Raw genomic sequence first — 16,221 nt, 5'->3', positions numbered from 1 at the left:
ACCCGGTCAGATGATTAAAGTCGGTGAAATACCCATCAAAAGGTCAAAATGAAATAAATATGGCATTGAAATAACTGTACAGTCAAGACGGGCTATGTCAAGGTCGTTAGGGCCTTGGGAAAATTATTCGAAAAAACGAACATTTGATATAACCAAAAAAAAAAGAAAATGAGAATAACAAAAGCGAAAAAAGATCTAAAAAGTTGGACATAACCAGAACATCGAGAAAACGGAGTTCGACATAGCGTTTTTCGACTGTATAACATTTTATTGAAGAAAAGTTGATATTATTCAGGTTGGATCACGATAAACACAAATCTTAGCAGTAAACAGTAAAACCACATATTAACACTTAATTTGACTTAAACAGACTTAAAAACTTAACAATATCACACACTTTAAGGCTGATCACAGAATGCATTAGTCTTGCACTGTACATGCTTTCTTTAAAGCGTCCTAGACACCAGATGATACAGTTGCAACAAAAATGAATACATTGTATTGTCAAAAGCTTTATATCAAATTGATAACGTTGTGTACAACGCTTTGAATCTTACCAACTGATGTATCACATCGCTTACGACACATGTATCTTGCGCAGTTTTTGCGTAGTTTTCCAAATTACCATTTTCTTGGTTTGTCAATTCAAAATAGGGTCGGTATATGTATCTGTACTAATCAGACACAGACTTTGTTTCAAAACAACTCTGATGGTGAAAGGAATATTATTACTATGAATCAAAACATGTGATAGTTGAGTTAGTACATTGACAGTGCTAAATAAATTTTGATGAGGTGGCGCGGATAAATATTACAAAAATATAGTACACCAATGCATTTGAAAAACAATGGACATCCGAAAACAGGCACGTCGTGGATGAATAAATGTCGAAAACAATGTTTTTATGAAGGATACAGAGTTTAATATGAAACAAAGGTGCAGAAAACACGGTATTTCTACCTTATTAGACAATAGAAGATTGCAGTAATTTTTTAGCACTCACCAATCATTTAATATTTTTGCTTTTTTAACTATTCAATACACGGTTACATTCATATTAAAATTTAATCATAATTAATATTTTCCATAAATGCATTATCAAGGAAGTAGGAAAAGGTGTATCACTCAAAAATTATGCTTGTTATACATGTGTATATATTGATTTTAAATAACTTAAATGTTAACGTAAACAATCAAAAATCATACTCTCCTAATTCGTTAAGGACTTAGGTTCATCCCAGCCCGAGCGTAGCGAAGGATAATTTGCGGAAACGAATCTTACACGAGCGGCCGTGGTAGATCCTTTTTCTCCCACCTCAGTTAAACAAAATAAAACTAAAATGTTTTTTCTCTCGCTTGAACCAGTTTGAGCGTACTGCGTAGTGAAAATACTTCGCGTTTAGATATGGTATAATTTGTGATTTCCATAGATATGCGCGCAGTGATTCAAAATTTGTTAATAGTAAAATCGTTCTTCAAATAGTTCTGAGGAGAGTTCAACATTAATCATTGAATGCAGTGTGAAAACATTTTCTACTTATCTCGGATGTGAGAATAAGTCATCTAACAACGTTAATACATATATGCTATTTCAGTTTTTATATTTAATGTGTGTGTTATTCAGAAGTTTGAACGTGCAGTTTCTTAGTATCGGTGTTGGATGTGGTCTCTCGCGGTTTAACTCTGGTTATCACCACGTAGCTCCATAGCTTCATCGGGCTGAATATGTTGTTCGTTCCCGTTTGCTACCTGCAAGCAAACAAAAATCGTCATTAATTAACAAAAGTACGGTGGCATTCGGAGCTCCTCGGCCATTTTATCGAAAACAACCTCGGATGTATTTGGACGGTTTACATACTCAAAAAGTGGTACGTTTAAGTCCGCTGCAAGTAGATCGCGTAGTTATTTTATTTAGCAGTTAAACTTTGTGACTTAACTCTTTGGATTCTTAATTATGTTTGCAATAATACAATTCAATGGCAATGAATTTAAACTTAGATCAATAAATACAACTCTTAAACACTACATTTAATTAATGATATAATTCAAAATTTACGAACTTCTTCAACTGATGCACCTGCATACATCCGAGGTTGTTTTTGAAAAAAATGGCCGAGGAGTTCCGAATGGTACGGTGGGTGCTCCTAAAGTGGCATCCGGCGCATATTATTTAAGATTGATCGTGAATACAAAATAATATTTTGTAAAGATGAAATTCATTTCGTGATTAGATCTACGAAATATTAGATCGTATTTTCGAAATAATATTTTGTAAATACGAAATGAAATTTCGAACTTACGAATTATACATTTTCGTCGTATAAAACAATTAACAATAAGTGTCGGATTTCGCTTAAGGGGCACTTGACAAAACTGATACCAAACTTAAATTGTATGTGTATCGATATAAGTTAGTCAAGGCAAAACTGAAAAAAAAATGTAATGTCTTTTTCATGTATTGCGTATTTAAAACCATTTTTACCCAAAGTGGAAGGAAATATGAGACAGTCATATTTGGAGTACCTTCCCCTTGTATAGCATTTGCCATTTCGTATTTGCGTGCAATTTTAACAACAACTTTCCCTCAGGCAGAATTATTATGCTCAACGGCTATTTTCTTGATAAGAACTTTTGGTAAGTAATTGTCCATTTCTTTTCACAAATAGTTTTAAACGAATAATGCAATTGTAATCGTTGTCCACACTTCAACTAAGAACATATTTTTCGGAGATTGAAGTACATTGTAACCATTCTACCCGACAGAGATTTGATAGTATTAAATGCAGATCTCAACAGCTGCCCCTGGCTTACATTAAATAGTTGCCTGTGTCCTCAGTTTGGTAAAATTAGTCTTGACCTTGAAGATAAACAACATTTTTTTGAGCTGCTTATAAATCACGTCATGGGACACAATATTTATAACTATTTATCATGATTTGTCGACGATATTTTAGCATTTTATAAAAGCTAAAAACCCACTATGGTTATATAATTGATAATATAGCCCTAGTGGATATTTAGCTTTTATAAAATGTAGAAATACTGCGACAAATAATGTTAAATGGTGTTGGGATATTGTGTCCCGTGACGTGATAAGCATCACATAAAATGTTATATTTTTTTATTTTCAGGGTCAAGACTGATATTACCCATATGAGGCCACAGGCAACTATTTAAAGTAAGACAGTTGGGATCTGCATTACTCTTTCAAGTCTCTGTGATCTACCCATGTAAACTGTCAGAATTGAGGTTTATTCTGAAACGGAATACCAAACGATTACTGAATTAATAAGGGAGAGAAATCACGTGACTTGAAAGGGATTCGCACATGGGTCACCGCGGGTCACAACCGATGTAAATAAGGAAGTAAGTGACGTTAATTTCTAAATCACGCTTTTGACAGAAAATATATTAACTTATTGCTTGGCCTAATAAAGACTAAAATGCTATTTTTTACTTCTACACGTGTGAAATATTTTAAATTTGCTTGTATTTTAATGATGCAACCCAAAATTTGAACACCGTTACTTCGTTCTACTAAATTCCGTCATTTTGAAATTCTTATTTGATGGTTTATTTTTAGATTAAAAGGGCCACAATATAGGATATACTCGATAGATGCATTTTTGTTCAACTTTAAAGCATTAAATAGATACTACGTTTAACTCATTTGACATTAATGATGAAAACCAAAAAGAGGATATGGTTTGTGTACAAATAAAAATATATTAGCGATATATTGGCGCCTTTTAACTTGATAATCTGTGACAATGTAGCTATTAGTTGAAGACCCATTTATAAAAGCTAATGTTTATTTAACCTGTAAACAAATCATGTATATATATATATATATATATATATATATATATATATATATATATATATATATATATATATATATATATATTGCTTTGGACCTTCAAGTAAAATTACTTAAACTGTATTAGGCGTTGATGCTGTGCCATTAAACGGGGTTTATGTTACTTTCGACAACTGTACTTGTTTCTGTAGTTTTTCATATAAATATTGCATATATCAGGTGTAACTTGTATTGCGCCTCTTTGAATATAGTCTAGTCAAACAGCTTTAAGATCACGTTCAAGTTCTAGTTCTTTCCCTTGATAGCAACCAGTAACAACGTCCGGTGAAAGAGGCAGAGAACACGTTCCTCTAGTGAGCCTCGAACCCACAATGAGTTGTCTGTCTATTTTAATTAAACAACCCGCTGCCACTAGACAGCTCCCCTTAACTAACCCACATTTAATTAGTTTTTACAATTTTGATTGTACAATAAAATGTTTGTAATTATACCGGAACGAGCTAAATTGCTCTCTGTACTTAACATTTAATGTAAAATAGAATCCAATTATTCCCAAACGAGCAAAGACATATTCTTTTATTGGAATATGGAATAACATGTTTATAGTATACCTGAGCGAGTCAATTTGTTTTTATATAATATACATTTAATCGCAAATACAATAAAATGTATATATGTATACCTGAACGGGTCAAACAAAACCATGTCGAAACAGCACTTGCAATAAACAGGAGAAACGACCATCCCAGGCAGGCGCAGATCCAGCATGCTGTACGATCTCCAGATTTGTCTTTGCGCCTAAAATCTATTAAGGTATCTGATGAACCATTAAGCGAAGTTATAACTAGATAAAGTTAATTCTTTATGATGACGAATGGGCGAAATGAGCGTAAGAGATATTACTTTGTGACATCTAACTGACTTAGAATACAACCTCATTGGCTGATACATTGTCAACGCAAAATCTGACGCAGTGGTTGTGTATTGGATGAGTTGCAGTAGGCGGACCTTTAAACACCCGCGTTAGTTGAAATTCTTAATGATTACGTCTAGAACTTAATGATTGTCTATCTACAAGTTCATTGGCTAGTTGTATGGAAAAATGAAGGTTGTATTCAAATGATTGTTTGGAGCCATTGGCAATCATGTTAAATTTCGACGCCTGGTGATCCTATATAAATTTATGCCGTATTATTTGAAAGGGCAGCGCTTGCTAAATACTAATTGATGAATGTAATGATCGAAAATATATATAAAAATTATTGCATTTTTTTATTTCAACAAAAATCGGACGTTGTATTAACTGTTTTACAATCGCCAAGGTAAGAGATTTGTTTGTTATATTTGTTTCGGTATATTTTTTACATATTCCTTTTTTAAATGATACACTAACTATGGGGTCTTCCGACAACAAGATTTCACATTATTGTACATCGGATATTTCAAAAGAAAAGAAATGACTATTGACTTTTATAGAATTTGCGTTTGTAACATTCAAACTTTATATATCATGAACAAAATAAATATTTTTATTTGAACCGACCTAACCACCTTAAATAGCATTACCTTTGCTCATTATGATTTACAAAATATCCTCATAAAGTGTTAACGTTTTTATATGTATGCCTTGTTCAAAGAGTCCATCATTGATGTTAAGAACAACCAATTAAAACAAAGTTTTACCTCTGTAATAGCAAACGATTGTCACTATACTAAAAACTCCTGGCAAAAAGCTCAGAATTGTTACTACAAAACCCACAACTGCCTGTTTCCATGATTCTGAAAAAGACAATTAACAGGAATGGAGGTAACGCAAATACAACTAATACCTGTTTTATGTACACATATTTTAAAACGGCTATATATATTTCAATTTCTACATCGAAATGTGCTTTGGACAATTTGGAAGGCATTAAGAATGTACAAAGGTTGTAATGCCATCATGTATTGATAAACTACTAGATGCTTGTGGTCTGTGTGTTGTTCTATTTACAAGTACGTTTGTGTCTCTCGATCAAGGTCGGTAGGTCCCTACCTCCTGCCACTAAACATGGTTTATATTTCGAGGGGTGAAAGCAATAAGGTTCCATCTTCTTCTTTATTGAATGTCACTTAGAACCTTTTCGCATTCACCCCTCGATTTTGCATAATTAAACAATGAGCTTGTCCTTGTAGTTTTCAGTCTATTATTAAAGTCATATATTGAGGGATGGAATCAATTTTTTTTTCTTCTTTTTTTAAAGTCACTTAGAACCTTTTCACATTCACCCCTCAATATATTGATAATACAAGTGTGTGCTTTGAATGGTACCTTCAAACTTAAACATTTCTTATTACTTATTACAAACACCGAGCATGTCACAATAGACAGGACATAAGGCCTATGAAAAAAAGCATCACTTAAAACAAATCGGAAACAAATCCCTAAAAATATATAGCAAACACAATTCCGAAACAAAGGCACACAAGTCTATGTCATCATAAAGCTATAGCGTGTTAAAATAACGGCAGTCGTAAATTGTTAACAATTGCAATGTGAAACAGGCAATGAATCAATCATTTGATAAGTTTTGCTACCCAAGTTACAAGTATGCAGGCTTTTAATGTAAATAAATACCATCCCTATGATAACGCAACTTGGCCATGACTCGGGCACAATTTGTGGAGTTATAGCGAAACTTGTTCTAAGTGACAATAGATAAAGAATCAGATAGAACGTTTTGATTTCATATTTCGAAATGCACTTCATGTTCATATTGTTAAAACGGAAAAAGACTTACCGAACCAACGTCTGGAATTAATTTACCAGGCGACTAACTATTTAGTGATTCATATACACTTCTATTGTAACTTCGTCATAGAAATTTCACAGCAGTTGAACTTGGATGGATTCCAAATCCGCTTTCAAGATAGCAACATACCTGCGGGTTGAATGACAGTCAAAGTAATGGTATGATTTCCTTGGCCAGGGACAGAGCAAGTGTAATTCCCGCTGTCATCAAGGGTCAGATTCATCAGCAGCAGACTGCTGTTGTCATTTTGATCCCTTGTTGACATTCTGAGTGACCTTGAACTTAATGATACAGATGTGTCTTCTCCATGGTCCACGCGGGTTTGCTTTACCCACGTTGGGTATGTGGAAAGGTTTTGAATACGACATGTTAATGTAACATCCTGTCCAACCATTTTGGTTACGGAACTTGATTTCGATTCTCCATAAACGGCACCAATCAAAAAAGTAACTGAAAAAGATCGACAAATCGATTCAGGTTGATCGTATTGTAAATGTTTGTTTCAATACTAGTGGCGCATGCTAGCATTTAATGTATATGTTATTAAGTACGACAGATAACGCTGGGCAAATTATATTATTTATGTGCTTCGCAACAGGGTTTATATTTAAATGTTTAAAGTGACACTCTTATTCAAAATTAATACATACACATGTAAGACAAACATAAATTTTGAGTGATTAACCTTTAACTACTTTCTAAATAATGCATTTCTGGAAAATATCAATTACTGATAAAAAGATTGTAATCGTGTATTTAATCGCTAGAAACGCAAAAGAAAAAAATGATTGATGAGTGCTTAAATTCTTGAGAACATATAGCCTTTGTATACTGTGTAAAAAATCTTTATAATTTATGATTATATTTTGGTCAACTGATAATTTTGTTATCGTATTGGCAGCACCTTGTAATATCGCAATGTGAATAAAGTATATAGTGCATATTGTTGTTTCAGTGTAAGATCGTAATATGTTTTACTTCATAAAATATTCATAAGGTGTTCATATGTCTAAAACGGTTAAATTTGTATTTAAAAAAGTGCGTCAAATAGAATTTGAATTTGAACGCGGACTTATTTCAAAACAGTGAAAAAATCATTTTTAATTTATAAAAAATCTCTATCGATCACATAGAAGTATACTTGTATACTCAATGAATACTGTTCTGAAAGAAAATGTAAGATAAATACCAAGCAATACTCCAGATGCCGCAGTCATGGTTACCATTTGCTGAAATACTGCCTGGTGCTTGAGTCCTATGAAATATATAAACACATGATATGACATCAAACGTGATTAAACAAATATTATCTTTCGTCATACAGAACCTTTGGTGTGGCCATCTGTGTATGGATTATATAACGGTTGTGTTTGAACAAAGGCATACATATGCTGATAATGACAATAAGCTGAAACTGTTAAAATGATATTTAATTTTCTTCAACGATAGAGAAACGATATTCATGTTGAATTGGTTGAAAATAAAATTGGGGAATTGTCGAACACTTTAAATCAGTATTATTAACACGTTGGTGGCGGTGTTGCACGATTGTACGTCTCCTTAAGGCATTTGGCATGCGACAAAATATTATACACTATCTACTATCTTAACCTACCGATTAACCTCATTAAAACAATAACAGCTGACTACTTACATACCAAAATTAATGTTAAGCGGATATGAAAAAAGCCTTATCATTGCAATTATAGAGATACACGTAATAATCTCAAACGTTAAAGAAGGATTATATTTTACTAATTGACTTTGCGAAAATGTCTACAACGATTAATTAGTATAGACAATTTAAACAATAACAAACGATACTACTTACGGTTAGTAAACCAAAACTGAAATAATAGGGCTCTTGCAATGACAAACATAAAGTATGTATTATCAAATGACTTGTTTCAGGAATCCCAAGCCAAAACAATCAATCTCCTACGTCGGATAGTGTTCAACTGGAGGAACCCAGGAAGTTTAAAGTCAAAATGTATTTTTTAAAAATGTGGAAAATTTGAATACTCTGAAACTTCCAAACAGGACGTTAATTGTGTGTTATCCTGCATATTTGGTAACAAAAACGCAATGCGTTATCAAACAAAAAAAATGCACAATAACAAATATATTGATAAAGGGAAGAAGCAAGTGAAAGAAAATATTTCCGAAAACTACAATACGTATAGCAGTATTTGTGCCCTACACTAACCAAAAAATATTCGCGTTATTCGAGTATTTTAAGGTGCTAATGACTTTAAAGTATATTTGGATCTCAACAAAGAAGAATAATTGTTCTGGTATAGGAGCCCAACTCTTACCCACGAGTTTGAGGTTGAGAGCCTCGTCAGGGTAACGTCTCCAAATACAACACGATATTTAGCACGAAATTGAACTAATATTAATGAGAAAAAGCTAAACTTGTACATTTTTATGCAAACACATTTGATAATGTTGCACCCAGAAGATGTGTTTATGAATAGCTTGTTGTGTTTCCAAATCATTCTGTTTTACATTACGTCATTTATGATGTTATCATTTGTAATTTTATTATAATCTACATCAATATTCATGGTTTAAAAAAACACTTCTGTATTTTAAAATATCTATCCGTTATACTACGATCAAATACAAGGAACCTTGAAAATACATATATATAATTTTAAGAGGCTAACTTCTATCATTTTCTCTTATTTTTGTCATATCTTTCATAGCTTTTAATTTTTTGAATACATTTATTTATCGCAGATATTGTATTAATCGTTCGGTAATACCTTACCTTTTAAACTGTATTCATACCTTAGTAGTATAAAACGCAGGAAGATCCATTGAATGACAATTGAAGCAATTGTTATTAATTACAATCATTAAGGGGTTTATCTTAATATCCAATGGAATGTATTGTTCAAACTAGTTTAACTAGTCAATTATATAATTACAATGGTTAGCTTTGATATTTTCTGAAAACTGGATGACCTAAATTACGTGGTTTTTAAATTATCATTTACGTCAAGTATTTATTATTACTTAGGTTTATTTATAGCGTTATTTATAATGGCTTAAAAGTAGTTGTTAAAAATTCCGCAAATGAGCATATTTTTAGTTGAGATTCACCATTGAAGCTATATATTTATATTATTTTATTATTAGTATATAAAACAGTTAATTTATTCATCTTAAAATCCAATTAAATGCATTGTTTACACAGAAAGCGAAACAGCTTTCACTTTACTCATATTATACGTTACATGATTTAAATATAATACTTAATGCGATTGCATACAAATCTAATACATTAAGTTAAGCTTAGATTCGCCTTAGCAGATCTTTACTGATTTATTAAATTGTAATATTTTGCAAGTTAAGATAATGGTTTTATGTGTAGTTTTTTTCAGTTATTATATAATACTAGTTTAAAAGTTACTGAAAACTTGCAAAGTATTATTCTAGTATAAGAACTCATATCGAAAGTGAGATCAAACCTTCACATCAATAAAATATAGTTATTGTGGAATTCCGCATTCGTGTGATATTGTCATTGTGTATTTTCAGCGAAAAAAGGTAAATATATTTACGAACTAGGACGCTGTACATGAGGCCAAATTGCGTTTTGCGTTATTCAATGTTAAGGGATAATTTACAAGGCGTGTTTATTACAATCTGAAGAACTGATTAATGTTTTTAATTTGCATGATGTTGTATTACTTATAGAAACACGGGAAAATGAATTTTCAGATTTAAATGATAAATCTAACTGAACTTTAAAAAAAAAACAAGTAAATTCTCATCAGGTGGAATTATAGTTTATATTAGAGCTGAATACGTTTGAAAGAATAAACTTGTTTTCAAATCATATTATATCATTGAAATTCTCAGCTAACAGGATGTGTTTAGAACATGTATTGTATAATTGTTTATGTTATGTTGTTCCTGAAAGGAGTTCATGCAAAGAATGGTCATATTATTTTTAGATTACACAATCGTCTGTGGGGATATGAACGCGTACACTTCAATTTTACCAGACTTTGTGCCCAATGAAAATAGTAAACATATTGATTATTTACATGATGGGTATATGACTGATACATTTAGTCCAAAAGGTTCTCAGGACAAATGCCGCAGTAATAATAATGTTATTGCAATGACGAACATATTAAAATGTGTTGATAAAATTTATGTTGAAGACCTAATTATTTTGTTTGACAATTGTCCATTTAACAATTGTAACACTGTAATTGTTAATGACCGCGTATATAATGACACAGTTTGAATTTTACAGCATAAATATGTATAGGGTAATGACAGTATACACACTTTTAAAACATTATTGGTATGGAGGATGTCATCAATAGTTTAAATGAATGGAATCATAGTATTGTAAACAGTATTACATCTTATGATATCGATGCTAGTAATTTTTAGCTGAATGCTATATATTAGATGAAGTTGTCTCCGCGTCTCACGTTATGTGAGAATTTATTATAATGACCCTCGAGTTGAGTGCAATTAATCACATAAAGATTGGTTTAATACTGAGTTTGCTGGGAAAAGAGATATATTTCATACTAATTTAAATATGTACAACAAATTCAAATCAGTTGAAAACAGGTTCTTGCTAAGTACTACAAGATCAGATTAGAAGACTTATTTAAGAAAACATAGGCTTGAATATGATAAGTAACAAACAAACAAGCTCGAGCAAGCTAGATTTAAAAATGCCAAACTGTTTTGGAATATTCTTAAGCAGTCCGTCAACGGGTGCACAGAATACTAAAATCACTTTGAATGCTTTTGAGCAATATTTTAGAAGTGTAAATAATCCGATCAATGCATTGTTTACGCCAGACGAATATGTTGTTTATTTTTGAAACGATATGAAAGAAATATATCAAGCGTTGTGTTCGAATAATTGAATCAACCGATCATGATCGGAAAGCGTTGTCGTTCCACCACAAAAGAAAGGTAGCATTAATAATGAAAATAACTACTAGGGAAATAACATTACTCAGTACTGAAAACTTTTCACACGAATGTTGAACAATAGACTGACTGACTAAATGTATTTCGTAAATACATCTTGTATAAATCATTATGTTTAATATTTTTTGTGTTGCCATCTGTATATGCATTATATTGTTTATGGTTGGCCAAAGGCAAGTATATGCTGATATTGCTAATAAACTGAAACTGTTTAAATGATAATCTATTTTATTCAACGAGTGAGAAACAATATTCATGTTAATTTGTTGAAGGAAAGATGAGAAGTTTTCGAATACTTTAAATCATCATCACTAACAAGTGGATGACGGTGGAGTAATAGGCAGCTGTACGTTTCTTAAAGGCATTTGGCACGCGACAAGTAATTATATATTGTACACTGTCTAAATCTACCGACTCACCTAAAACAAAGCAGCTGACTGCTTATACATGTATACCAAAATAAAAGCAGATTAACAAAACACATGATCATTGCAATAACAGAGATACACAAAAAAATCAAATGTTTAAGAAGGTTTATATTTTACTTATTCACTCTGTGAAAATGTCTACATCGATTAAAAAGGTACAGACTCTCAACAATAAAAAAAGATTAAACTACTTACTGCAAGTAATCCTAAACTGAAATAATAGCCTGTGGCATAGACAACACTCTTATATATCGAGTGTTCAAACGTAAAAGGTGCCAACTTTCAATTCCAACATTTGGAGAAAAATGGAAAAAAACGAAAGAATTGAAATCCCATCTTTTGCCATTAAGTATATGGTCTTATTTTGTCTAGTCTAACTAGAATAATTATCGCTTGTCACGTTGTGAACGTTAGAAGAACGTTATACGGTAAAAAAACATTATATTTGCACTTTTGTAAAGAGACAAATGCCATTAGATGAAAATGTGTTAGAGTAAAAGGCGCTTAATGTAGTTGGCACTGTTCAAATTAATTTCTGCAAGAGGTAAAAGTGCCGCTATAATTTTTCATCAAGTTTGAGTAATTTTAGAAGCAAAAGGAGCCAAATGCAGTTAAACCCTTTAACATATTCAAAGAAAACCTGACTACTATAATACCCATCAAAAACATTAATATTTCTTTAGATAGAATAACAACCAACATATTTAGTCGGTCCCTTTATTTTAATGATTAATGCATTTTTTAACACAATAAGAACTGAGGTATACTTTAATGAGAATAAGCTTACTTTGTATATTTGTTATGCAAACACATTTGATAATGATGCACCCAGAAGTCGATGTGTTTATTAATAGCTTGTTGTGTTTCCCAATCATTCTGTTTTAAATTAAGTCATTTATTATATTATCATCTGCCATTTTATGATAATCTACATCAATACTCATGGTTTAAAAACACTTCCGTATTTTAAAATATCTATCCGTTCTACTACGATGAAATGCAAGGAACCTTGAAAATACATAGATATATTTACCATTTACTGTTATTTTTGTCATATCTTTAATAGCTTTTAATTATTTTGAATACATTTATTAATTGCAGGTAAAGTAATCGGTAGGTAAAGCCTTACCTTTTAAACTGTATTCATACCTTAGTAGTATAAAACACACGTAAGATCCATTCAATGACAATTGAAGCAATTGTTTTTAATTACAACCATTAAGGTGTTTATCTTAAAATCCAATTGAATGTATTGTTTAAACATGTTTAACTAGTCAATTATATAATTGCAATTGTTAGCTTTTATATATTCTGAAAACTCAAAGACCTAAATTACGTGGTTCTTAAATGATTGGCGTTTATTATTACGTAGGTTTAATTATAGTGTTATTCATAATGGCTTAAAAGTAGTACTTACTGCGTTTGTTGAAAATTCCGCAAAATGAGCATATGCTAAGTTGAACTTAACCGTTGAAGCTATATTTCTCTATATATACTGAGCTATATTGATTTTAAGAATCTTATAGGTTCAGATAAGGTCATAATAAATAAAATAAAAACAATGATCAATTCATTCATCTTAAAATCCGATTCAATCAACTGTTTGAACAGGTTTTTGGGAAAGCGAAACAGCTTTCACTATGCTGATATTATATGTTCCACGACCTAAAAAAAGTGCTTACTGCGATGGTGTAAAAATCCAAAACATGTACATCGATTAAATAGTATAGGCGATTTAAAGCTGCACTCTCACAGATTGAACGATTTGTCAACTTTTTTATTTTTGGTCTTGGAACGAGCCAATTTTTTTGCGACAATCCACTGAAACTAGATATGTAAAACTGCTGATAAAATTATATCGCAGGTTTTAATATTTAAGTTAAAAATATGTTTTATGCATTTTCTTAACCCGTTTGTTACGGTTTAAGCTATGACAAAATAATTTTCGAACGGAAATATAAAAATCTGTGATATAATGTTTTGTCAGCAGTCTTAGAGTATTGTTTTGAAGATATTTATGCAAAAAATGCTCTTTCTAAGACTAAAAATAAAAAAAGTTGTAAAAATGGTCAATCTGTGAGAGTGCAGCTTTAAACAATAACAAACAATTTTACTTATTGCTAGTAAACCTAAGCTGAAATAATAGGCTTGTGGCATAGACAAACATTCATTAAATCACATTGAGCAGTTGCAAGAATTCCAAGCCTATAATAAATAATCTAAGTCGGAAAGGTATCATTTTTTTATAGGGAGTTAATTAAAAGCTAAACATATTTTCTAAAAATGTGGAACGTTATAATACTTCGAAACATCCAAACAGGACGTTAATTGTGTGTTTAACTACATATTTGTTAACAAAAACGCAATGCGTTATCAAACAAAGTATTTACACAATTAGAAATATATTCCTTATTAGAAGAAACAAGTGAAAGAAAATATGTCCGAAAACTACAATACGTATATTGGTATTGGTGCCCTACTCTGAGCCGAAAATGTTCCCGTGTATTCTAAACAGAATGTCATTCGAGTATTATATGCCAATAACTTTTGAAACATATTTGAATGTCAGGAAAGAAGAACAACTGTTCTGGTATAGGAGCCTAATGCTTACTCACGAGTTTAAGGTTGAGAGCCTCGCCAGGGTAACGCCAAATACAACAAGATATTTAGCACGGAATTGAATTTCTTATAATTAGTGAGAATAAGCTTAACTTGTATATTTTTCTTGCAAACACATTTGATAATGTTGCACCCGGAAGTCAGTGCGCTTATTAATAGCTTATTGTATTTCCTATCATTCTGTTAAACATTACGTAATTTATGCCACATATTATCAATTGCAATTTTATGATAATCTATATCAATCTATATCAATATTCATGGTTTAAATAAAAACACACTTCTGTATTTTAAAAATATCTATCCGTTCTACTGCGATCGAATACAAGGAACATTGAAAATACATAGATTTATATATTTATAACTTGTCAATTATATACATGTAACTGGTTAACCTAAATTACGTGGTTCCAAATGATCAGCTATCAATGGTCGACTATTGATTATCACATCGGTTTACTTAAAGCGTTATTTACAATGGCTTAAAAGTAGTACTAACTGCGTAACTTTGAAGCTGTCTATTTATATACGCTGATCTGTATTGATTTCAAGAATCTTGCAAGTTCAGAAAACGTGATAATAAATCAAAAACAATTAATTTATTCATCTTAAAATCCACTAAAATGCATTTTTTACACAGAAAGCGAAACAGCTTTCACTCTGCTGATATTATAGTTACATGGTTTGAAATGAGTACTTACTGCGATTGTGTAAAAATCCAAAACATGTACACAGGTTTAAATCAGAATCACCTTTGCAGACCTTTACTGATTTTTGTTTATAATTTCAAGTTCAGATAATGTGATTATAATTTAAAAAAAAAATGATTTAATCCAAAACAGAATACATTTTTATCTGTTTGTATTTTCAGTTAAAATATTTTTTTAAAGTTACTGGAAACGTGCGAATGATTATGTAAGTATAAGAACTAATATCGAAACTGAGATTAAACTTTCAAATCATTGAACATAATAATTCGTGTTGAATTCCGCATTAGTTTGATATTGTCAATGTGTATTGTCAGCGAAGGAAGATTTATATTCTACTTTATCTTCAATCGCACAGATATAAGGAAAGAAAAGTGAAAAAAAATGGTCAAAGTAAATAAAGATAAATTTGACTGGATTAATTTCACTTCCTTACAGGAGAATATCTCTATCTGTTTTAGAACGCAGACGACAGTTATGTTCTGTGTTTTAGATCAGCTGCGTATCAACAGAAAGCATTAGGTATTGCGTAAAATGATAAACAAATAGTTTACAATATTTTAAAGCTGCACTCTCACAGATTGACCATTTTGACAAGTGTTTATTGTTTGTTTGTTTTTTTGCCTCGGAACGAGCCAATTTCTGCGAAAATTAATGGAAACCAGTTTTGTAAGACTGCTGAAAAAAAATCTCAGATTTTTATCTTTAAGTTTAAAAATTGATGTTCCATGCATTTTTTTGTAACCGTTAGTAACGGTTTAAGCCATAAAACATTAGTTTTGAACGGAAATATGAAAATCTACGATCTGATATTTTTCAGCAATCTTATATTATTGGTTTGCAAATATAAACGCAAAATTTGCTCTTTCCAAGACAAAAA

At 31.3% G+C, this 16,221-nt stretch overlaps 1 protein-coding gene across 2 annotated transcripts; it reads right to left on the bottom strand.

The window, feature by feature from the left end:
- Window positions 1–291: 291 nt before the first annotated feature.
- LOC128241848 (uncharacterized) lies at window positions 292–15,472 on the bottom strand. Of its 2 annotated transcripts, none has more exons than XM_052958954.1 (6): window positions 15,336–15,472; window positions 7,803–7,868; window positions 6,743–7,063; window positions 5,505–5,600; window positions 4,504–4,626; window positions 292–1,750 (listed from the first exon to the last, which is right to left on the bottom strand). In XM_052958954.1, exons 2-6 carry the CDS (start codon window positions 7,837–7,839, stop codon window positions 1,713–1,715), a joined length of 615 nt encoding a protein of 204 aa, XP_052814914.1. In that variant the 5' UTR covers window positions 7,840–7,868; window positions 15,336–15,472; the 3' UTR covers window positions 292–1,712. The 2 variants fall into 2 exon arrangements, with proteins under 2 accessions (XP_052814914.1, XP_052814913.1); XM_052958953.1 differs by lacking the exon at window positions 15,336–15,472 and adding an exon at window positions 9,407–9,486.
- Window positions 15,473–16,221: the final 749 nt, after the last annotated feature.

Source organism: Mya arenaria, chromosome 7 (assembly GCF_026914265.1).
Source record: "Mya arenaria isolate MELC-2E11 chromosome 7, ASM2691426v1".
Taxonomy (NCBI): Eukaryota; Metazoa; Mollusca; class Bivalvia; order Myida; family Myidae; genus Mya; species Mya arenaria.
The sequence above is the reverse complement of the archived record's forward strand: the minus strand, read 5'-3'. Positions and strand labels throughout refer to the sequence as shown.

What these genes read in the sequence shown, in the direction of transcription:
- LOC128241848 (XM_052958954.1), bottom strand. Translation starts at nt 7,839, where the DNA reads ATGGTAACCATGACTGCGGCATCTGGAGTATTGCTTG. An exon ending in GGCATCTGGAGTATTGCTTG is followed by an intron (nt 7,064 to 7,802) that starts GTATTTATCTTA and finishes GATCTTTTTCAG; the next exon opens with TTACTTTTTTGATTGGTGCC. An exon ending in GACTGTCATTCAACCCGCAG is followed by an intron (nt 5,601 to 6,742) that starts GTATGTTGCTAT and finishes TGTCTTTTTCAG; the next exon opens with AATCATGGAAACAGGCAGTT.